This window comes from Canis lupus, chromosome 5 (assembly GCF_003254725.2).
Source record: "Canis lupus dingo isolate Sandy chromosome 5, ASM325472v2, whole genome shotgun sequence".
NCBI classification, from domain to species: domain Eukaryota; kingdom Metazoa; phylum Chordata; class Mammalia; order Carnivora; family Canidae; genus Canis; species Canis lupus.
Genome location: NC_064247.1, coordinates 50,133,917 through 50,157,892, shown reverse-complemented (window position 1 = coordinate 50,157,892; position 23,976 = coordinate 50,133,917). Strand labels below are relative to the sequence as shown.

At 33.5% G+C, this 23,976-nt stretch overlaps 1 protein-coding gene and 1 non-coding gene across 2 annotated transcripts in view; both read left to right on the top strand.

The window, feature by feature from the left end:
* The window catches only part of HOOK1 (hook microtubule tethering protein 1), a 65,736-nt gene that overhangs the window by 6,344 nt on the left and 35,416 nt on the right, over positions 1-23,976 (top strand). Inside the window, exons 2-7 of the mRNA XM_025427837.3 lie at positions 1,439-1,524; positions 8,927-8,999; positions 12,028-12,078; positions 13,262-13,394; positions 21,756-21,823; positions 22,953-23,015. Coding sequence (XP_025283622.1) covers positions 1,439-1,524; positions 8,927-8,999; positions 12,028-12,078; positions 13,262-13,394; positions 21,756-21,823; positions 22,953-23,015 — 474 coding nt within the window. The remainder of the gene's footprint in view (positions 1-1,438; positions 1,525-8,926; positions 9,000-12,027; positions 12,079-13,261; positions 13,395-21,755; positions 21,824-22,952; positions 23,016-23,976) is intronic.
* On the top strand, positions 23,713-23,838 carry LOC112647639 (U6atac minor spliceosomal RNA). The gene has a single exon (XR_003128396.1). It is a non-coding gene; the product is annotated as a U6atac minor spliceosomal RNA (small nuclear RNA).

Sequence of the window (23,976 nt, the reverse complement as noted above, 5' to 3'; positions counted from 1 at the left end):
ACTGCTTGAAGGTAGAAAACTGGTGGTTTTCCTTTGTAACCCCATCATATACTACAGTGCCCCCACATAGAGTAGGAGCTTGGTAAAGTATCTTTGTATGTGTACTTTGAAAGGAACTGTGTCTAGATTTATTTGTGTCATCTTTCCATGTTGTATTAGGATAATGGAGATAGATTTGCAGAATCTCAAAATAAGCAATCACTAAAGGTGAATCATGGGGAGAGATTTTTATCAGATTAAAATAGGTGGTAAACTAAGGAATTATATATAATTCAGTAGTAAAGGGGATGAATATGTTTAGGCAAAGAGAATCATAGTGTATTTAATTTGAAATGATTATGGGTTGAGATTAGATGTCTAGGAAGTATATAAACCATTGTATCTCTGTTACAATTCGCTTTTCAAAAATTCTTCTGTCTTGTATTACTTTATTAGAGAAAGATGCCACAGTTCCACTTCTCTCTCTTTTTAAAAAATGTATGTATGTATGTATTTGAGGGGGGAGAGGCAGAAGGAGAGGTAGAGAGAGTCTTAAGGTGATGCTGTGCTGAGTGTGGAGCCTGACGTGGCCTGTGCCACCCAGACCCCCCCGCACACTCTCTCTCTCTCTATCTTTTTTTTTTTTAAGATTTTATTTATTTATTCATGAGACACACAGAGAGAGAGCGAGAGAGAGAGAGAGAGAGAGAGAGAGTAGCAGGCTCCATGCAGGGACCCCGACATGGGACTCAATCCCTGGTCTCCAGGACCATACCCTAGGCTGAAGGTGGTGCTAAACCGCTGAGCCACTGGGCTGCCCACGCTTCTCTTTTTGATGTTTATGTGAATGTTTAAAAGTAGAGATTTGAAAAGAGTAATATCTAAAGCCAAACTAGATGTAGTGGGTGGGCCCTGGACCATTCATGCCCTGAGACTAATTGTTGAATGACAGGCTAAGGCTCTGCTTATTTCAGAGCCCACTGGTAATTTAAGTAGTTTTAGACTTGACATTTCTAGCCTTTGTTGTCTTACCACATGATGTGAGTGAAGTTTTAACTTGAAATAATAGGTTTTCCTAAAGCTCTTTCTGATGTTATTCTCCTAAAAATGAACACAATGCTTTCCATGAGGGTTTCAGAAATTCTAAAGTACTTCATACATTACATCAAGGCATTTCACTGTCTTAGGTACAATTTTTCATGATTTTAAGAATTGTTAAGTGTTTGCTTTTATAAAAATATTACATAGCCATAGAAACTTATTAATATAGTTTCATTTGTTTGGCACAGTCTGAATTTAAACAAAACAGGACAATTTTTAGTTATTTTTCTCTGTAGTGTTCATATATATATATATGTGTGTGTGTGTGTGTGTGTGTGTATGTTTTGGGGGGGAGGGTGGTAACACTACCCTGTAAGTATACAGAGGCAGTAAAGTCATTTGTTCTATGTCATTTTAGCTGCAGACATTCAATACAGCTGCACCCTGTCAAGATGTCAAACAGCTGACTAATGGAGTTGCCATGGCACAAGTTCTTCATCAAATGTAAGTAGTGGTCCAGACTGTTTTTGAAAGAATTATAAACCCAATACCAACGAAGAAAGCTTAGAGTCATTCTAAAAGTCACTGAAATTGTATCCTATGAAGTCCTGCCAGCCATATGGTACTAAGGCATTATTGCATCTGGAGAATTAAAACTTTTACTACCTGATTATTCCTTGCTTGTTCATAGAGATACATGTTAATTAAATGAGCAAACAAGTTTCTTACTATTTAAGAGATTTTAATTTTAAACTTGTTCTGGTCACATTCACAGGTTAAAATAACTTGAAAAGAAACAGCTTTGAAATGAATGGTATATTGTTTATAATGTTTTTTTTTTCAGTTATATTACTGCCACTGGAAGGTATCAATAATCTTATAATAATAAGATTATTATTTTAGAGATAACTGAAATATAAATACTGTCTTTGGAAAAAATATTAAATTTTAAAATCTATATTTGAATTGGAAGTATGACTTCTGTAACTCCACCAATAATAAAATGAAGTATGCATGAAATTTGAAGTCACAAATATTGGGAAATCTTAACTAATAATTCTATTTGGGGTAGGCCCATATTATATAGTATCAAAAGTGCTTAAGTCCATTATTTCCTAATTTTTGCCAAACATTGTGCAAGGATTATGATTATAACATCTGCAATATGAGGGGGATCCCTGGGTGGCTCAGTGGTTTAGTGCCTGCCTTCGGCCCAGGGTGTGATCCTGGAGTCCCGGAATCAAGTCCCACATCGGGCTCCCTGCATGGAGCCTGCTTCTCCCTCTGCCTATGTCTCTGCCTGCCTCTCTCTCTCTCTCTCTCTCTCTCTCTCTCTGTCTCTCATGAATAAATAAATAAAATCTTAAAAAAAAATAACATCTGCAATATGAGCTCTACCCTTAGTAGGAACAAATGGAGCCAATTTATTGATAGTCACATTGATTTTGCTTACGTTTATGATAGCCTTTGTTGTCTATCTGTCTATCCTGAAGCCAGAATCCTATCTCTGCCACTTGTGTTACAGCCAGAGATTATTGATTTAATTGTTGCCATTATTTTGTCAAGGTTTGTTGTGATTGGCATTGAAAACCCTGTAGAGGTTTCTGTAGATAGGTTTGCACCCTCACACAAACAACTTAAAAGTGTCAAAATTCTAGTTACTTGGAATCTTCAACATGATCTAATTTGAATAGACAGGTTTTATGGTTAACTCAAGATGAACACATTAAGAGACAAACGTAGTCATTCTAAAATATGCCTTCCTCCTCTGTTTCCTTAAAAAGGGATCTTAAACATTTCGTTATTTTATACTCTGATTAGTTTCAAAGTTATTTCATTGGTCAGATCCAAGCATTCTGGATATTGATTTGGGAAAATCCTCATTGTTTTTTGTCATTAGAATGTACACCTTGTCTCTTCTTATTGCATTATGTTGTGGGTATTAGTATAGATGCAGCTACGTTGTGGTTAGTATGGATTGTAAGGCTGGTGTGCATTCATTGACTTCAACGGTGCCATCCAAAGCTCTTATTTTTATGTGTCGTAGTGGCCCTGGTACCTTTTATACTATATAACACAATGGAAGAGACCTGTTTTTACCATGGTGTGATACAATGACTCTTTAACTCCCTATACTTTAGCACTGTACCTAATATTTAGAGTAGGGTCGGTTCAAATTCAGTTAAACTCGGGGATCCCTGGGTGGCTCAGTGGTTTAGCGCCTGCCTTCGGCCCAAGGTGTGATCCAGGAGACCCAGGATCGAGTCCCATATCAGGTTCCCTGCATGGAGCCTGCTTCTCCCTCTGCCTGTGTCTCTGCCTCTCTCTCTGTGTCTGTCATGAATAAATAAATAAAATCTTAAAAAAAAAAAAAAAACATTCAGTTAAACTCTACAGACCCTTATCACCAACTCATTTTCTGTAATCTTTTGGATTTCGCTGTCACTGCTGGTCCTCTAGCTCTCTGATTTTCTTTTCTTTTTTGTTTTCTTTTTTGTCTCTTATTGTCTTCTAATAGCTTTTGTGCAAGAATAATATAATAGCCAACCAATCAGAAAGCTCTCTTTCTTCATAAAACTGTGATTGACTTAAAACTGGATCAGAACCTCTTTTTTGCTGTTTGCCAGTTTTTGCATTTACTTAGCTGTCTAAGCCTCCTTATCATCTAAGGATTACTTTAATTTTTCTTTTTGAATCTGCTTCTTGTTTTGTAGCTTTACAGAAGTCTGGATCTGGAGAGTGAAACTTAGAAGCATACATTTCTCCCTAGTTGGATCAGTATATCGTATTCCTGCTAAAAGGGCACATTTTACCATATTTCATTGAACACTTCAAAGCACTTTGTATATGTTACAGTCTATCATGTATTGCATTGATTGCTATTGTGACTCATATTAAATCACATCAAAGTTGTTAGTGAAGATGAGAAGGGAAACTTTGCTTTCTAAGGAAGTAGCAACATTAAATGAATAGTTCTTTTATTATTTACCTGAGGCAAGTATGCTACAGAATAAGATCTAAGATCATAAAAATTAATGCCTGGAGCATCTGGATGGCACAATTGGTTAAGCATCTGACTCTTGATTTCAGCTCAGGTTGTGATCTCAGGGTTGTGAGAGCCAGCCCTGCATTGGGCTCCATGCTCCTAAATAGAGTCTATTTAAGATTGTCTCTCTCCCTCTCCTCTGCCCCTCTCTCCTGATGCATGTGCACGTGTGTACATGTGTGCGCTCTCTCTCTCTCTCTAAAATATATAAATCTTAAAAAAAAGAAAATCAAAGCCCAAACTGTATGACTTAGACATGGGAAGTCATAGACTTATTTCTAGGGTTCTACAAGTCCCTAATTATCTCTGGTCTGAATGCGTTATATATATCTATATATCTGTATATCTATCTTTTTAAAATATAGGTTGATATTTAAAAAACACATGGGGGAAAAGCTATAACTACAACTGTATTACTTTCCTAGGCTTACTATAACAAAGTACTACAGAATAGGTACAAAACAACAAAATTTTGTTCTTTCATAATTCTGGAGGCTAGAAGTCCTAAATCAAGGTATTGGCTGGGCTATGTTCTCTCCAAAGCCTGTAGGGGAGGATCATTCCTTCTTCCAGCTTCTGATGCCTTCCCCTACTCCCCATTCCTGGTTTATGGCAGCAAAGCTCCAGTCTCTGTCTCTGCCACATGGCTGTCTTCCCTCTGTGTCTTTGTGTCCTCCTCTTCTTAGAAGGACACCAGTCATACTGGATTGGGGCTTACCTGAATTATTTTGACCTCAATCTTAATTTGATTACATCTGGAGTAATTTCCAAATAAGGTCACAGTCACAGATATCAGGGGTTAGGAGATAAATGAACGTATATTTTTGGAGACACAATTCAGTGCACAACAACTATATTATAGCATGTGACTCTATAAAGTCCTCTAAAAGAAAGGCTTAATTTGGCCACTTTATGCAACAGATAACTTCTGTTTGTTTGTTTTTGCCTTTGACAAGACATTTTTGCTAGAGGAAAAAGAGTGAGATCAAGAGTATAGGAGCCCAGAGGCCTCAAGTACCACACACTCATTTGTTCACTCATTCATTCGGTAGATATTCGAGCATTTGAAATGATAAATCATGATAGCCATCATCTGAGTATTTCCTAAATTATAAGACATTGTTAGGTACCCTAAACATATGTTTATTTCATTTAATTCATACTGTTCTATGAGGTAGACATTCCTCAGTCTATCTGTGAAACAGAAGTTTATAGCAGTGAAATAACTTTTGTAAAGTCAAATAATGAGTTATTAGCAAAGCCAGGATTCGCATAGCTTTGGCCTGACTCTGACACCAGTGCTTGCAGTCAGCTGTAATCATTGAAATCTAGTATCTTGAACTTCTGATAGATTTTTTTTTACTTTGGTGTTTTAATACATAAAAGTCCAGATGCACATGCCCAAAGAACAGCTCACAATCTGATGTTTTAAGTAAGTAGACCTTTTGAGTATTCAAGAAGAGTGTCAGGATGTCTGTTGAACCAAAACAACTATGTCATGTATAGTAACCTGTAGGTGTTAATTACTGCATGTATTTAGTTGGTAAGACTATCGAAAACAAACACCATGGGTAGAGTTAGAAAATAATTTTATACGAATTCTCTCTTACCTTTTTAGAAAACAATTGGACCATATTTTGCTTCCTCAGTCTTGAGTCCTCTTATTTGGTGTCCCTTGAGATTCACTCAAGTTCTGGGAAATAGGAGAAAAGGAACTAATTGTTAGGGCCAAAAGTCTAGTTAAGACATGTAGATGTGGCAATGAAAAAAAAGTAAAAGAAGAATATGTCCAGAGAGTTTTGAGGTTGGATATCAAGTTTGATTGTGGGAAAGATTGACTGTCATTACAATTGTTTAAGAAGGATGAACTGTTTATAAGAAAGAAGTTAGTATTTCTCAGGGTATTATAGATTGAATGTTTGTATCCATTCTAAATATATATGTTGAAGCCCTAACCCCAGTGTAGCTATTTTGGAGCTTCTGAGAAGTAATTAAAGTTGAATAAGTTCATAAGACTGGGGCCCTGATCTGATAGGCTTATAAAAGAACATACATCAGAGAGCTCACTCACTTGGTACTCTTGGGAGTACCAAAAGTCATGTGAGCACACAGTGAGATGGCAGCTACCTACAAGCCTAGGGAAGAGATCTAAGAGTTAAACTTACCTTGCCAGCATCTTGATTTTGAACTTCCAGCTTTCAGAACTGTGGGAAATATCTGGTGTTGAAGCCACCCAGTTTGTGATGTTTTGTTTTAGAAATTTGAGCAGACTAAGACACAGGGCTGCAGTTGATTTGGAGTAGAAAGACAAAGAGGCACACAAGATAAAGGGACAAAAGCTAGAAGAGGTTATATTGAGATCCATTTTCTAATCATGTTATGATTATAGAATCATATGTCTCTTCACATACGATTCTTTAGGGTCAGTTAGTAGACTGGTTTAGTAATCAGGGTTCTCCAGAGAAAGAGAATCAATAAGACATAAATATATACAATAGGATGTGTATATACACACACATACACAGAGGAGAGAGCAATTTGTTTTTAGGAATTGGCTCACATGATTGTGGAGGCTGGCAAGTCCAAAAGTCACAGGTCAGGCCTGCAGGTCAGATTTTCAGAGAAAAGTTGATGTAGCTAGAGTTCACAAACCATCTATTGGCAGAATTCACTCTTTCTTGAGGGAGGCTATTCTTTTTCTTCAGGGCTTCAACGGATTGGCTGAGGCCCACCCACATTATGGAGGGTAATGTGTTTTACTTAAAAGTCTACTGATTTAAGTGTTAATATTTTTAAAAAAAAAGATTTTATTTATTTATTCATGAGAGACACACACACACACACACAGAGAGAGAGAGAGAGAGAGAGGCACAGGATCACACCCCAGGCCGAAGGTGGCGCTAAACCACTGAGCCACCGGGGCTGCCCTTAAGTGTTAATCTTATCTAAAAAATATTCTCATAGCCACATCCAAGCATGCTTAAGCAAAAAATGGGTAACTTCACCTAGCCAAGTTGATACATAAAATTAATCATCACAACTCGCTCACCTATTTTACTTAATCTGATGTCAAAAGAAAATGAATTTGTTTTGATGACAGTTTTGGTTCATTACTAAATAGATCAAACTTTTTAAGTAAATATTTGGTTATAAATACACCATTTATGCATTTGTAGCCAAATTATGTTGGTAATTGTAGCCTTAGCATCTGGGGAGAGTTGAATATAATCAACATTAATTTCCTCAAAAGAAAATGGCTACAGATTCCACATAGATGAATTAGATGGCAAAGTAATTTGTGGTTACACCAGTAGGAAGTGATATCTTCTGTACTAGAGCATCTAAGGCAGAATGATTTCTGAAAAACTAAGCACCCTGTTTTAGTTTCAGCTTTATATTTTTAAATTCAGGCATTGGAAATGAATCCCTTTAATTGCTTCCCCCACTTTTGTTGGCTTATTTGTGAAGTACAAAATTTAGATGAGACTTGATGACCTCTGCTCGTACTATTATTCTGTTATTTTGCAGTGTTTGTGGAGTTAATATAGTTAATATAATTAATATAGTTAATATAATTAATACAGTTAATATAATTACTCTTATAACTCCTCAATTACCCTTACATTTCATACATTCTCCTTTGAGTATAGTTTTGTGCTTTTTTTCTTTCCTGCTTTAATAGCTATTTCCCTGAGAGTCATGGTAGTAAATTATTCATCTTTATATTAATCTTGCTCAATTCCTTACTCAGAGCAAGCATCCAAATATTTGTTTAGAATATATAGAATCTAGGGATGCCTGGGTGGCTCAGCCATTGAGTGTCTGCCTTTGGCTCAAGGCATGATCCTGGGATCGAGTCCCACGTCGGGCTCCCTGCATGGAGCCTCCTTCTCCTTCTGCCTGTGTCTGTGCTTCTCTGTGTGTGTGTGTCTTTCATGAATAAATAAATAAAATCATTAAAAATATATACATAGGATCTATTAACAGAGTTCACTATAGCCAAATGTTATTCTTTAAAACCTTACTAAATACATAAAAAAATCGATGTAGCAATTCTTTGTCTTGCCTTTCCATATTAATATGACTTGACTGTATAAGCTTAAAATGAAATTCGTCCTTGTAGACATCTCTTTACACTCATTCTACTCAATTACAATCAAGTAGATTTATTTTGGACTTTGCTGTGTACTAAGGTCACTTTGGGCAAATCTCTTATCTTCTCTCGTCCTCAGTTCCCTGAAGAGTAAGATTGAGTATAATCATAATCAATCCTTTGCCAATTACTATGATAATGAAATATTGCACTGTGGGGAAACCATCAAGCACAGTGCTTAATACAGAGTAGACACATTAGAATGTTAGTTTTTTTCTTTTTTTTCTTTTGTCCCCCTCTTTAGAATTGGGACTTTTACATCTTCTTGCTACCAGAGTGTCTAGTATGAGATATTTAGTAAATGTTTATTAAGTAATTTATAATGAGAAATTACAAAAGAAATTCTTAGGAATCACTAAAAATTCAGTGAGTTTGTTTAAATAATATTTACTTGTATTAAAGCTTTCAGATATAAAATAACCTGGGATCCCTGGGTGGCGCAGCAGTTTAGCGCCTGCCTTTGGCCCAGGGCGCGATCCTGGAGACCCAGGATCGAATCCCACATCGGGCTCCCGGTGCATGGAGCCTGCTCCTCCCTCTGCCTGTGTCTCTGCCTCTCTCTCTCTCTCTCTCTCTCTCTCTCTCTCTCTCTCTGTGTGACTATCATAAATAAATAAAAATTAAAAAAAAATAACCTAGTGATTTAATTTGGTACTTTCTATGTAACAGAAACGTTGTAATGTTTTGCATTTGTTTTTTTGTTTCAGTGATGTAGCTTGGTTCAATGAATCTTGGTTAAGCCGAATTAAAGAGGATATTGGTGACAACTGGAGAATAAAGGTATACAGAGCAAGTAGTAGAAGCATTTAATCCAAACTGATTTTAAAATTAATACTAAGATCAATTAAATCTTTCTTTAAAAATTAATTTTAAAATGCATTTTATTTTGCACAATTTGAGTTTTGACACATCTATGTTCGTCTGCAACTACCATTGTAATTAGATGTGGAACATTTCCATAATCCAAAACATGCACTTATGCCTCTTCCCAGTTAATCCTCACACTTGGCCCTGTGGATCTGCTTTCTGTTACTACAGATTTCTAGAGTCCATGTAAATGGAATTAGACATTGTATATTCTTTGTGTTTAGCATTTTTCACTCACTATGATGTTTTTAAGAATCATCCATGTTGCCTATATTAGGATTTCTTTCTGAATAGTATTTCATTACATTTATACACTACAATTTGCTTACCCACTCATCTATTGATGGATAGTAGAATTGTTTCTGTGTTTACCTACTTTGGGTAAAATTACAATGACATATATCTAATTTTTCTTGGGTAAATTCCTGAATATGATTGTATCCCATTGTCTAGGTGTATATTTAACCTTATAAGAAACTACCAGGCTGATTTTTTACTTCTTCTTAAGTCAGTTTTGTTGTGTCTTGTAGGGCATTTGTGTGTTTCATTTAGGTTGTCCACAATTTGTTGGCATACAGTCATTTTTGACTGTTATGTTGCTACTAATATGCTGATGGTTGTGATCTTCAGTGATGTATCCTCTTTCTTTACTGATGTTGGTAATTTATGTCTTTTGCCTTTTTTTTCCCTTGATAAGTTTGGCTTGACATTTTAAAATTTATTAACTTCTTTTTAAGAACTAGCTTTTGTTTTTTATTTTATAGATGTCCTCTCTGTATTATTTCCTTTTCTCTACTTACATATTCTCTTCTTTTTTCTTGTGTCTTAAGGTGGGAAATTATAAGTTTTGGCCTTTTATTTTCCTAATATGAAACATTGCCTTACACATCCCACACTGTTTGACAAATTGTGTTCCTATTTTCATTCAGTTCAAAATATTCGTTAATTTCAAATGTGGTTTCTTTTGATCCGTGGGTAGATTAGAAGTAGGTATTTTAAATTATAAATATTTGAGGATTTTCAGATACCTTTCTTGTTTTTATTGATATCTAATTTAATTCCATTTTTGCTTGAGAACATACTCTGTATGGAGAAATTCTTTCATATTTATTGAGACTTATTTTATGATCTAACATATAGTCTGTCTTGGTGAATGTTCCATGTGTACTTGAAAACATATTCTGCATTTGGATTATGTCAAATGTACTGATAATACTATTGCATCTTTTGTATCTTTATTGATTTTCTGTTTGATTATTCTATCAGTTATGGATGAGGAGTCTTTATATCTCTAACAATGATTATGGATTTGTTGATTTCTCCTTTCAGTTCTGTTAACTTTTAAATCATATAATTTGAATCCCTATCGTTTATATACACCAATTTTTAAATGTCTTCTTGATGAATGAATCTATTTATCATTATGAACGGCCTTTTGTTATCCCTGGCAATCCTTCTTCTGAAGTCTAATTTGTCTGATATTAATGTAACCACTCCAGTTTTATGATTGTTTTTTTTTTGTTTTGGTATATCTTTTTAAAAATTCTTTTAATCTATCTTTATATTAGGTCTTTCATGTAGACACCTAACAGTTGAGTCTTCCTTTTTTTATCTAGAGACTATCTTTTTATTTTGTTCTTTAAGAAAAAAGAAGAAAATCTTCCATTTCTGTCCTTATATTCCTGTTGTCATTTAAATCCTTGAACATTTTGACGTTAGCAGTTTTAACATTATATTGTCTTCTAATTCTTTCATCTCATTTCTTGGCCCATTTCTATTGACTGAGTTTTCTCCTTATTATCATCTGCATTTTCCTGTTTCTGCACATAAACAGTAGTTTTTTATTGGATGTTGGATAGTATGAATTTCATTGTTGAGTGCTGGCCTTTTTCTTTCCCTTTAAAGAGTGTTGAACTTTGTTCTTGCAGGCAGTTAAGATACTTGTGAATTGGTTTGATCCTTCCAAAGTTTTGGGTGTTAGGATACAGATGTAGAATTATCTTTCCTCTAGGGCTAGATTAGACCCACTACTATGATGTGACCTTTTTAGGGTCTTTAGTTAGTGCTTGTCAATGCAGCAGAGTCTCTTCATTCTGGCTGATGGGAATTTCAAAATTTCTGGCCCCATGTAACCTTGGGAATTGTTCGTCTTAAAGTTCCTTGGATTGTTTTTTTCCTTGGAAATTATTCTTGACTGGGAAAAAAATGGAAAAAAAAAGTGAAATTATTTTTGTTTAATCTCAATGAGCTTCACCCATTCACGTGCCAATTAATATGCAGCTAAAAGTTACAAACCACTGTGCAAATTTCTGGAGCATTTTCTCTCCATAGTGCTCACCTCTTTTCATTTGTCTGCCCTGCAAATTCTAACTACCATGACCTTCCTGAACTTCTGATGTCCATCTCCTCAACTCAGTGAGAACATCAGGCTTTGTTCAGTTTCTACCACACTATATACCATGGAATGAAAATTGCCTCCAGAGAGAAATCTTAGTCAGGCTCATCATTTTTGTCTTCCTTCTCTCAGAAATTAGAGTTCCATACTGTCCAGCATCTAAGGCTTGGAAAAATTGTTCTTGCATTTTGTCCTGCTGTCTGTTGTTTGTGGCAAGAGAATAAGTAGAAGCCCTGTTACTTGTGATTGGAGATGGACACGCTCATAGCTAAATCTTTAAAGTTGGTACTTCTCTTCATTGTAGCTCATTTTAAATAGAACCACCCTGGTTAGCCCGCAAAAGCATTTAGACACTTTTAATCAGATTCTGATTAAAGCTTTCATGTTTAAACAATATCATATACTTGTATTTATAAAACTCTAATATATGTATTTTGTTGTCATTGTTATGAAACCAGAGTTTGTGTTGTCTTTCACCTTAGCATAAATTTTTTCATTAGTAACATGAAATAATTTATTGAATTCTTATTCTTTTTTCCCCATTAGGCTAGTAATTTAAAGAAGGTACTTCAAGGAATTATGAGTTATTACAATGAGGTATGAAAAACATATGACTCTGTTTAAATACAAAATGCTATGTGATTATTACATTGACATCAGAAAATAACCTGGATTTTTGTTTATACATCTTACTAGAATGTAATTCATAATTGGAATATATTGTTTTTTGGCATTTTCAGAACACGCTAATTTTGTGAACATGAACAGGCTTAAACTTAATATATTGATTTGTAAAATAATGTTGCTTCTATATTGATACTCTTGAAACATGTTATTTTCTCCAAGAGAATTACTGTCATCTCTCTATATGATTTGATTTTATGCAATGCTATAGACTATAATTAAATTAAAGTATTTCCTGTGTCAAGCTTTATTTTGACATTTCTTCTCAATGCAAACAGCCTCAGAAGTATGCATGCTGTGAAATTATGCTTTTGTGCAAGTAAATTGGGAAAAATGCAAAATGAAAGTAGTTTTAAAATCAGTTTAGATAGTATACTATTCAAGTAGGTTTTTTCTTAGTACCATAGCAAGTTCTCTAGTAGGATTATTTGTTGCAAGAAAGCTTTTTTGGTTATATTTGAAAATTTTTAGTGTGGTCTTGCCATTGAAAGATTTGGTTTCTATTTTTTAAAGTTGTCACATATTTATACTTCTGGTTGTTATCCAAATAATTTTAAGACTGAAATTTTTCAACCTATTAATGCCTCAAACTATTTTGGAGTTTTTTTTTTTTTTAATGCTGAAGACTTAATGAGCTGAAAAAAAAAATGATAAGCCCAAAAAGATTAATCCATTAGATTTGTTACATTTCCTGTTCATTTGTAAGTATGATGGTTTATATTGTGGTTTTCTACCAATCAGTCATGCATCAAAATTTTATGCATATCCTTCAGCGTAACATAAATCTGTTTATTTTTGGAAAGGCATAAGTTTTGTCATAATAGATACATCTAAAGGTTTCTTAATCCCACTGACAGTGGGATTAAAGGGTATTTGATGTAAAACCATTTTAGTTGTTGGTTGGTTAGTCAAAATTTTGGGATGCTGCTTGAGCTTTGCTAACTGGTTTTAGTCAACAGTTATGGATTTATCAATTTGTTAATTTACCCAAGTCATTTCAAGATCCTGTTTATAATTTCCTTGTCATAATTAAATGTAATAAATTTTTTGTAGCCTACATAAAAGAGTGATCTAATTTATTGTCTCAATTCTGCAGTTTTTGGGGCAACAAATTTCTGAAGAACTTATCCCTGATTTAAACCAAATAACTGAGAGTTCAGATTCTGTGGAGCTTGGGAGGTTGCTCCAGCTTATTTTAGGTTGTGCAGTCAATTGTGAAAAGAAGCAAGGTAAGTGAATTTCAGTCAATTCAAAGTCAATTTGGGGATATTTACTCTCTAAAAACACCTACATTGTATAGAAAATGCCATAAAAATTTACTATTACGTCTTGGCACAACGCACCTGGAAAGGTAACCCAGGAGACAAGTCTAACCCAGTTCTGCCATTAAAAAGCTACAAATCTTAACCAGCCTATTTGTACCTGGATTTGTACCTATTTAATTTAGCACCTGTACAGTGGCTAAATTTTTCAACCTATTAATGCCTCAAACTATTTTGGAGCTTTTTTTAATGCCAAGAAAACTTTTAATGAGCTAAAAAAAAAAAAAAAAAAAGATAAGGCCAGGAAAGATTAATCCATTAGATTTGTTAGATTTCCTGTTCATTTGTACAGTGGCTAAATTAAATATATTTTAGTTTAATTAACTTACTATATTCAGTGCTTAGACTTAGTGGAAATTCAGTAAAAATTGTACCTGATTTATTTTGTTTCACGTGTAAGATGCACACTTAGGTTGATTTAGGTTTTTATAAATAAATATGCAGATATTAAATTATAATCCAAGCTTCTTCAGATAATATTCTGCTCTTTTTAGAAGAATGACTGTCTAGTGTATCCTCCAGTTAAGCAGTCTGGAATTGGTATTTTACAGTGATATATACAAACACAGTGATCCATAGACTAATGAGTACAAAAAGACCATTTTTGTTTGCATGTAGTGACTAAATTGATGAACTGAACAGACCAAGACTTACTTCCCTCAGGGCCTGCATCAGTCTGGGTGGTGAGATTTCTAGTGCTGATGTTTTTTGTATGATTTGTCCAAACTTACCGTACATCACCTTTATAAGAATATGTTGGGTGCTTAAGTTTGTACAATACTTTAAGCCAGGACCTTAGAAGACAAATTCAGTATTATCTAAATAATGAAGTAAGAATATGAGACAGGTTAAATTCAGTAAGAAAAAATTCAGGAAGAAGAAAAATAAAATACATGAAATTAATTGCTTATTAATAAAAAAAGAAAAAGAATTGGGTATCAGAAAACTTTGGTATTAGTCTGTCTTTATCATCAATTAGCTATATTTTTCCAGGGCAAGTGAGTGTTTCTCCATAGGTTTTTATTTTTCACTTAGAGATAATGTCAAAGATCTATATATTGGGATTTTTCACAAAATTTGCTCATGGAAAACTTCCGTACATGTTTAATTACAAATTGACAAATAGCAATTAATTTATAAATCTAGAAATTCTCTGTTATTCTTATTTTTTATTTGATTAATAAAACTTTTCTGTTATTTCTTTTTATTTGACTAATACTTTATTTCAATTATTGGTTGTTTATAATATCTTTTTGCTTAATTTTAGCACATTTGGTAGGGTTTTTTTTTTTTAAGTATAATTGACATTCAATTTTATATTAGTTTCAGGTATACAACATATTGATTTGACGATTCTATACATTACTCAGTGCTCACCAAGATAGGTGTAGTCCCCATCTATCACCATACAATGTCATTGCAATATTATTTACTATATTTCCTATGCTCTACTTTTCATCACTATGACTTTATAACTGGGAGTTTGTACCTCTTAATCCCTTTTATCTGTTTAACCCATCCTTCCACTCACCCCTTCTCTGATGACCACCAGCTTGTTCTCTATATTTAAGAGTCTGTTTTGTTCTGTTCTGTTTTGTTTTGTTTTAGATTTCACAAGTAAGTGAATATATTGTGTTTGTCTTTATCTGATTTACCTCACTTGTCATTATACCTTTTAGGTCCATCCATGTTATTGAAAATGGCAGATCTCATTCTTTTTTATGGCTAAGTAATATTCCATCATATGTTTACATACATGTAATATTTCTATGGTGTGTATATATACATACAGGTATATATTCCATTGTGTGTATGTGTGTATGCACATATATATGTATATATACATTTGTATGCACTACACCTTCATCTGTTGACAGACATTTGGTTTGCTTTCATATTTTGGCTATTTAAATAATGCTACAATAAACACAGGAGTGCATATATCTTTTTAAATTAGTGTTTTGGTTTTCTTTGGGTAAATACTCAGAGGTAGAATTACTGAATTATATGGTATTTCTCTATCTGTGTTTTTTAGGAACCTCCTTCCATATTGTCTACTACAGTGGCTGCACCAATTTATATCCCAATCAACAGCACACGAGTGTTCCTTTTTCTCCATATCCTCGCCAACACTTGTTGCTTCTTGTGTTTTTTATTTTAGCCATTCTTACTGGTGTGAGGTGATACCTCTTGTGGTTTTGATTTATATTTCCATGGTGATTAGTAATGTTGATAATCTTTTCATGTATCTGATGGCCATTTTTATTTATTCTCTGGAAAAATGTCTAGGGCCTCTGCTCATTCTTTAATGAGATTTTTTGTGTTTTTGGTGTTGAGTTGTAGAAGTTCTTTATATATTTTGTATATTAACCCTTTATTGGATATATCACTTGCAAATATCTTCTCCTGTTCAGTAAGTTCCTTTTTGTTTTGTTGATGGTTTCCTTTGCTATTTTTGTATTGTCTCTGTAGTTTATTTTGTCTTATGTTTCCCTTGCTGAAGAGACATATCCATAAATATGTTGCTAAGGCTGATGTCCAAGAGATTACTGCCTCTGGTTTTTGTTAGTTGTGATTTTAGGTCTCACCTTTAGGTCTTCAATCCATTTTGAGTTTATTTTTGTATAATGTGTAAGGGAGGGGTCCAGCTTCATTGTTTTGCCTGTAGCTATCCAGTTTTCCCAGCATTATTTATTGAAGAGACTGTCTTTGCTCCATTGTATATTCTTGTCTCCTTTGTCATAGATTAATTTGACCATATAAGTGTGGGTTTATTCTAGGCTTTGTATCCTGTGGCATTGATCTATGTGTCTGTTGTTAAGCCAGTACCAGACTATTCTGATTACTAGATCTTTGTAAGTACTATCTTGAAATCTGGGATTCTGATACCTCCAGCCTTGTTCTTTCTCGAGATTGCTTTGGATACTCAAGGTTTGTTGTGGTTCTATAGAGTTTTAGGATAACTTGTTCTACTTCTGTGAAAAATGCTGTTAGTATTTTGATAGGGATTGCAGTGAATCTGTAGATGACTTTGGATATTATGGACATTTTAACAGTATTCCTTCAGTCTGTGAGCCTGGTATATCTATTTGTGTCATCTTCAGTTTCTTTCATCAATTTCTTAAAGATTTCAGAGTATAAGTCTTTCACTTCCTTGGTTAAATTTATTCCTAGATATTTTATTTTGGTGCCATTTTAATAGGATTGTTTTCTTAGTATCTGTTTCTGCTACTTCATTATTGGTAGATAGAGACACAACAGATTTCTGTATATTAATTTTGTATCCTGCAACTTTACTGAATTCACATATTAGTTCTAATAGTTTTTTGGTATAGTTGTTTTCTATATAAAGTAGTATGTCATCTGCAAATAGTACCAGTTTAACTTCTTCCTTACGACTTTGGGTACCTTTTATTTCCTTTCTTGTCTGCTTGTTACAGTGAGGATTTCCAGTACTATGTCAAAAAAAGTTGTGAGGATGGAAATCCTTATCTTGATATTGATCTTGAGGAAAAGCCTTCAGTTTTATACCATTAAGTATGATGTAACTTGCGGAATTTTTAGATATGTCCTGTATTATGTTGAAATATGTTCCCCCTAACTTATTTTGTTAAGGGTTTTTAACCATGAATGAATATTGTACTTTGTCAAATGCTTTTCTGCATCTATTGAGATGATCACATGGTTTTTATTCTTCTTATTGATATATCACATTGATTGATTTGTGAATATTGAACCACCTTTGCATCCTTGGAATTAATCTCACTTGATCATGGTGAATGATCCTTTTAATGTGTTATTGAATGCAGTTTGGTAATATTTTGTTGAAGATTTTTGAATCTGGGATAATCAGAGATATTGATTCTTAATTTTCTTTTTTTGTAGTGTCTCTATCTGGTTTTGATATCAAGGTTATGCTGGCCTCATAGAATGAATTTGGAAGTTTCCTTCTTCTATTTTTTGGAACAGTTTGATAAGAATAGGCATTAACTATTCTCTAAATGTTTGGTAGAATTTACCTGTGAATCCAGCTGTTCCTGGATATTTGTTTATTGGGAGTTATTTTTTATTACTGATTCAATTTCATTACTTGTAATAGGTCTGCTTAAATTTTCTATTTCTTCCTGATTCCATTTTGGAAAATTATATGTTTCCAGGAATTTATCCATTTCTTGTAGATTGTCCAGTTTGTTGGCATATAATTTTTCAAAATAGTTTCCTGCAATTCTTTGTATTTTTGTGATGTCAGTTACTATTTCTCCTTCTTTATTTCTCATTTTGAATTGCCTCTTTTTTCTTTTTTCTTTTTTCTTTTTCTGAAACTGGTTAAAGGTTTATCAATTTTATCTTTTTAAATAATCAGCTCCTGGTTTCATTGATCTTTTCTATGGTTTTTTAGTTTCATTTATTTTCACTTGAATCTTTATTATTTCTGTTCTTCCACTAACTTTGGCCTTTGTTTGTTCTTACTTTCCTAAAACTCCTTTTGAGATTTTTCTGGTTTCTTGAGGATAGGCTTGGTTCACTATAAACTTCCCTCTTAGAACTGCCTTTGCTGCATCCCAGAGGTTTTGGACTGTTGTGTTTTCATTTCCATTTGTCTTCATGTATTTTTTTATTTCCTCTGATTTCTTTGTTAACCTGTTGGTTGTTTAGTTGCATGTTGGTTAGCCTACTTATATGTCTGTTCTTTTCCAGTTCTTTTTTTGTATTTGATTTCTAGTTTCATACTGTCTTAGTTGGAAAAGATGCTTGATATGACTTCCATTTTCTTAAATTTATTGAGGCTTGTTTTGTGGCCTAACATGATCTATCCTATAGAATGTTCCATGGGCAATTGAAAAGATTGTGTATTCTGCTGTTTTGAATGGTATGTTCTGCATATACCTGTTAGGTTCATCTGATTGAATGTATCATTCGAAGCCACTATTTCCTTGTAGATTTTCTGTCTCAGTGTTCTATCCAATGATGTAAATTTTTTGTCTTCTGCTATTACTGTCAATTCCTCCCTTTATGGCTCTTATTATTTTCTTTATGTATTTAGGTAGTTCCTATGCTGAGTGCAGAGATACTGACAGTTGTTACATCCTTTTGTTGGCGTGACCTCTTTAATATTATGTGGTACCCTTTTCTGTCTCTTGCCACAGTCTTTGTTTTAAAGTCTATTTTCTCTGATAGAAGTATTGCTATCCTGGCTTTTTTTCCTTCTTCTATTTTCATGGAGTATTTTTTTTTTCTATCCCTTTACTTTCAGTCTATTTGTGTCTGTAGGTTTGAAGTGAGTTTCTTTTAGATTCATACAGGTGTAGCATATAGATTGGTCTTGTTATTTTTATCCATTACATCATCATAGGTCTTCTGATTGGAGTATCTGGTCCATTTACATTTAAAGTAATTATTGATAAGTAATATACTTATTGTCATTTTATTGTTTTCTGGTTGTGTTTGTAGTTCTGTTCCTTTTTTCTTCTCTTGCTCTCTTCCCTTGTGGCTTGATGCTTTTCCATAGGATTATGGTTGGATTCTTTCTTCTTTATTTTTTTTTTTGTATATCTGGTATAGGTTTTTGATTTTTGGTTGCCATTGAGTTGATCTATAACATTCTGCATAGGAATTTATATTAATTTGATGGTTGCTTAAGTTCTGAGAGCACTAAATTTAGACTGCCTTCTCCACTCCCTTCTCCACATTTTATGTATATGATGTCATATTTTACATCTTTTTGTTTTTTTGTATCCTTTGATTAATTTTTGTACATATAAGTGATTTTACTACTTTTGTGTTTTAACTTCCATAATAGCTTTATAAGTGATTAATCTACTGCCCTTATGTTTGCTTTTATCTGTGAAATTTTTTCCCTTCATAACTTTACTTCTGGTTATGTCCTTTTGTTTCCCACTTAAAGAATTCCCTTTAGCATTTCTTGTAAGGTTAGTTTAATGATAATGAACTCGCTTAACTTTTGTTTGGGAAACTGTTTATCTCTCTTTCAATTCTCAGTGATAACCTTGTTGGGTAGAGTATTCTTAGTTCTTTCCTTTTGGCACTTTGAATATATCATGCCATTCTCTTCTTTTTTTTTTTTTTTTTTTTTTTATGCCATTCTCTTCTAACCTACAAAATTTCTGCTAAAAAATCAGCTGATAGACTTGTGGAGTTGCCCTTTTATATAATGTTTTTATTTTTTATTTTATTTCTATTTTTTGCTGCTTTTAAAATTCTCTATCATTATGCTTTTTTGGGGAGAAGAGGCAATACATGCTTCTTTTTTTTTTTTTTTTATTAGTTTAGAGGTAGAATTTAGTGATTCATCAGTTGCATATAACACCCAGTGCTCATTACATGAAGTGCTCTCCTTAATGCCTCCCCTGCCCCCAGCAACCCTCACATCTTCCCTCCTCCATGTTTGTCAATTTTAATCATCTTTTTTCAAAGAACCAACTTTTGGCTTTGACTCTATTTGTACTATTTAGTATCTATTCTTTTTATCTCATTCCATCTATTTTCTTGTGAATTAATCAGTTCTTCCTATTATAGATTATAATTAGATATTTTAAACTGTAATTTCTCCCTAAGTTGATTTTGTTTCCTTCCATGAACTTTAACATTATTTTCATGATTTAATTCCAAGCATTATTTAGCAATTTTGTCCTCAGAATTTTAAAAGGAAGTTCAGTTTCCACATATTTAAATAAAACTAATAAATACAAAATAGTTTCATTGTCACTATTAAAAACATCAGTGTTACTTAATTGGATTTCTTCTTGGAGGTATGTGGGCAATTTTTAGAAGTGAGCAAGTAAAGAAAATCTTGCAGTAAATTAATTAAAACTTAAAAACAAAACACATACAAAATGTAAAACAGTTTACACATCTTTATACTTTGTAATGAGAGTTGATTCCAGAATGATTCCAAGGTATTGCAGTAACCTCAGTCTTGAAAGAATGAACTTCTTTGGTTAAATAAGTATTCTGTTTATCTTGATGGAAGAAAAGATAATTTTTTGAAGGCTTTAGCAGTCTTAAAACATTCCATTATCCAGAAAATCCAGTTAAAGTAAAACATTGCATTGCTTGTACATTCTCTACTTAATTCTTCTGCTGGGCAGCCTGGGTGACTCAGCGGTTTAGCACCACCTTCAGCCCAGGGCGTGATCCTGGAGACCCGGGATGAAATCCCACATTGGGCTCCCTGCGTGGAGCCTGCTTCTCCCTCTGCCTGTGTCTCTGCTTCTCTCTTTCCCTGTGTCTCTCATGAATAAATAAATGGACTCTTTAAAAAAAAAAATTCTTCTGCTTTCCCACCCACTCCCCACTTAGTGGTCAGTTGCATACCAGAACCTGTCAGAATCTTTGTCTAGTCTTGGCTTTACGAATGAAAGAAAGATTGAGAGAACTTTCAGAAGTTTTCTAGAAGAATCATTAAAACAATAAAAGTATTTGAAAATAATGTGATGGGTTTTTTTTTGAAATTTAGAAATTTTTGGAAATTGTTTTAGCTGAAGAACATATAGTTGAGGTGGATTATGCAAATATATGGAACACTTTTTCTTATGGTTCCTCATTTCTTATTGGGACAGAATCAACTTACTGCCTCTGTGTTTGTGGTAAGGCATAAATATCTCCTTGAGATGAGATGTGATGAATGTTGAGTGTGTGTTTACAGGAAGTCCCTTCTTTAAAAAGCCCTCCTGAGGGAACCCTGGGTGGCGCAGCGGTTTGGCGCCTGCCTTTGGCCCAGGGCGCGATCCTGGAGACCTGGGATCGAATCCCACGTCGGGCTCCCGGTGCATGGAGCCTGCTTCTCCCTCTGCCTATGTCTCTGCCTCTCTCTCTCTCTCTGTGTAACTATCATAAATAAATAAAAATTTAAAAAAATTCTAAAAAAAAGCCCTCCTGAAATGAGCTAAGTAGGTGATAAAATGTGACTTTTTAGGTTGGAGATTTTAGGAATTCATTTAATATTTATGGATTCATCCTAGAATACTGAATATTTAACAACAGGGAAGAAATTGTCATAATTGTTTTAAGATTATAATTTCTTTCTCCTAAGAAAATTAGAGGTTTTCTTCTTTAGAAAAAATAAAACATTTAAAATTATGAATATTTCAATTCTGCTTATCTAATATTAGTAGACATATATCTTATGAAAAAATACTTACATAAAGAAGTATGTGTGGTAAATGAACTTCTGTGCTGTTAATTGAATGGCTAAGGTACCAGGGGTTAAGAGTAGATTTTTATCAGATCTTTTTTTTTAAAACACAGAACATATTCAAAATATAATGACACTAGAAGAATCTGTTCAACATGTGGTTATGACTGCTATTCAAGAGGTAAGTTTTTTTTCATATATATATATACATATATATGAATATATATTTCTGTTTGTACAAACAGAAATCTGCTTGCTCTTTGCAGCAGATTGACTTATCTTAAGCTAGTGTATCTTTCCTTCTTTTCTTTCCCCAAAATATCTTAAAAAGATTTCAATCCTAATTTTAGTACTTCTATATTTTAAAAGATAAATTAATATTGTCAGGATCCCTTAAATAGCTTCACCTAAGCAGGATAAACCACCTCTGACCAAATAAGAATTTTTATCTTTTTTTTTCTACCAATTAGGACAGTCTGTCTTGAAATTTTAAAGCATGTATGTAAATATATCTTATATTCATTTTCAGAATGTTAGTACTGTAAGCAAATATGGTGATAAGTTTGGGAGCCAGGTAGGCTGGGTTCAAGCCAGTCTAGTTGTGTAAATTCAACCAGAATTCATGTGGTACACGTTGATTCTTAACATCAGACTTAAAGGCTAAGGTATGTGGAATGCAGAGGAGACCTGAGGGTAGGTAGAGTAGAGGATTAGTGAGGGCAAACTTAGTTTGGCAGGAGCATGATGTGGAGGGAGACCTTTCACAGGAAGTTAGCACTTTGCTCTGAGTTTGCATTGCTGGCTTGAATTTAAAGCCTCAAAATACATAAATCTGCCTTTCAGATGCAAAAAAGTTATTTTTATAAGGATCCTTTCTTTCATGTAATTGTAACTCCTCCTTTTAAAATAACTTCTCAAATTAGGCTTTTGCCATGTCACACATTTAAAGGTTGTATTTTAAGAGTGTTAATTTATTTTATGGAAGAATCTTTAATATTTATTATTTTGTTACCAGTTTTATATAGTAGTTCATCTTTTATAATTTGGATTGTGAATTTTCAGCATACAAGTATTTTAAATATATCTTCCAGTCCACTTTGCTTCTGGTATCCTCACAGATCTAATGGTTAAACATTGTGTTATTTAGCTTAAGCCTCTAGTAAAGTTTTTATTTGAATAATATTCTAAGGATCATCAAAGTATGGCAAAGGAAAACTGAATATCAAGCATTTTACTGTCCTTTCAAGTAAACTTGTTTTACTTTGTAGCATCTCTTTATTGTACTTAACTTTACTATTTTAATTTCTTAGTTGATGAGTAAAGAAATATTGAACTCTCCTACAAATGATACTGTTGGAGAATTAGAACAACAGGTGAGTATCTCAATATGTGGGGAAAATGTTGAAAACATTCATACAGTTCCTTGGCTAATTATAATTAGTATCATAAAGCTTACATAGGGGAACATATACAAGAATATTTTTCTCCATAAAATTTAGGTTGTTTATTCTGTAACATTTCAATTGAGTATTGTCATGCATTCCCTCATGAATGCAAGTACTGTCAGTCTCCAGAATTTTTTATGCTCATGTTCAAAGAGTTGAGTGACATTGAACTTTCCTTCTGAAACTTATAATACATATGTGACTCATTCTAAGGGTAGACAATATACAAATTCTGCTAATACCTAATTTATCTAATAAGATAATATAATTTTTGTCATGTTGAAGAAACAGCTCCAAGACCCTGTGCTCAAGACTCCTTTCCCTGGTTCTATTACATGACTGTTACACAGGGGGCAAAAGGAACTCTTCTCTGACATATAATCTGAACTAGATTCTAGGGGAAGGGGTATAGGGAGAGCCAAATGCATCTAGTACTTTTTCTGTTATATTTTTGAACAACTGTTTTTCATGAGTGTCACCAGTCATTTCATGAAATATTTCAAATTAAAACTTTTTTTCTATGAAATTTTATTTGAATTTAAACATACTATGTTTTTTCTAAATTTTTTGAAATGAAGTTAAACAACATCCTCTAATACTCTGTTGTTTAAATATTTCATAAGGAAAGTTGTATGAAAGGGGAGGTTAGCACTCCCTTTGACAAGGATGGAGGAGGCCCTTGGGCCTGACAACACACAATACAGTTAAGAGGCATTGCCATCTACTTCATGGCATCTAACCATTGTGTTGTTGTTGAATCATTACATTGTGTGTGTGTGTGTATGTGTGTGTATATATAAAACTCTGTTACTGATAGTTCAATTTTTAGAAAATGCAAATTGAATAAAAAATTTTCATAAAGATTTACATAAAACTTCATTTCTGTGTG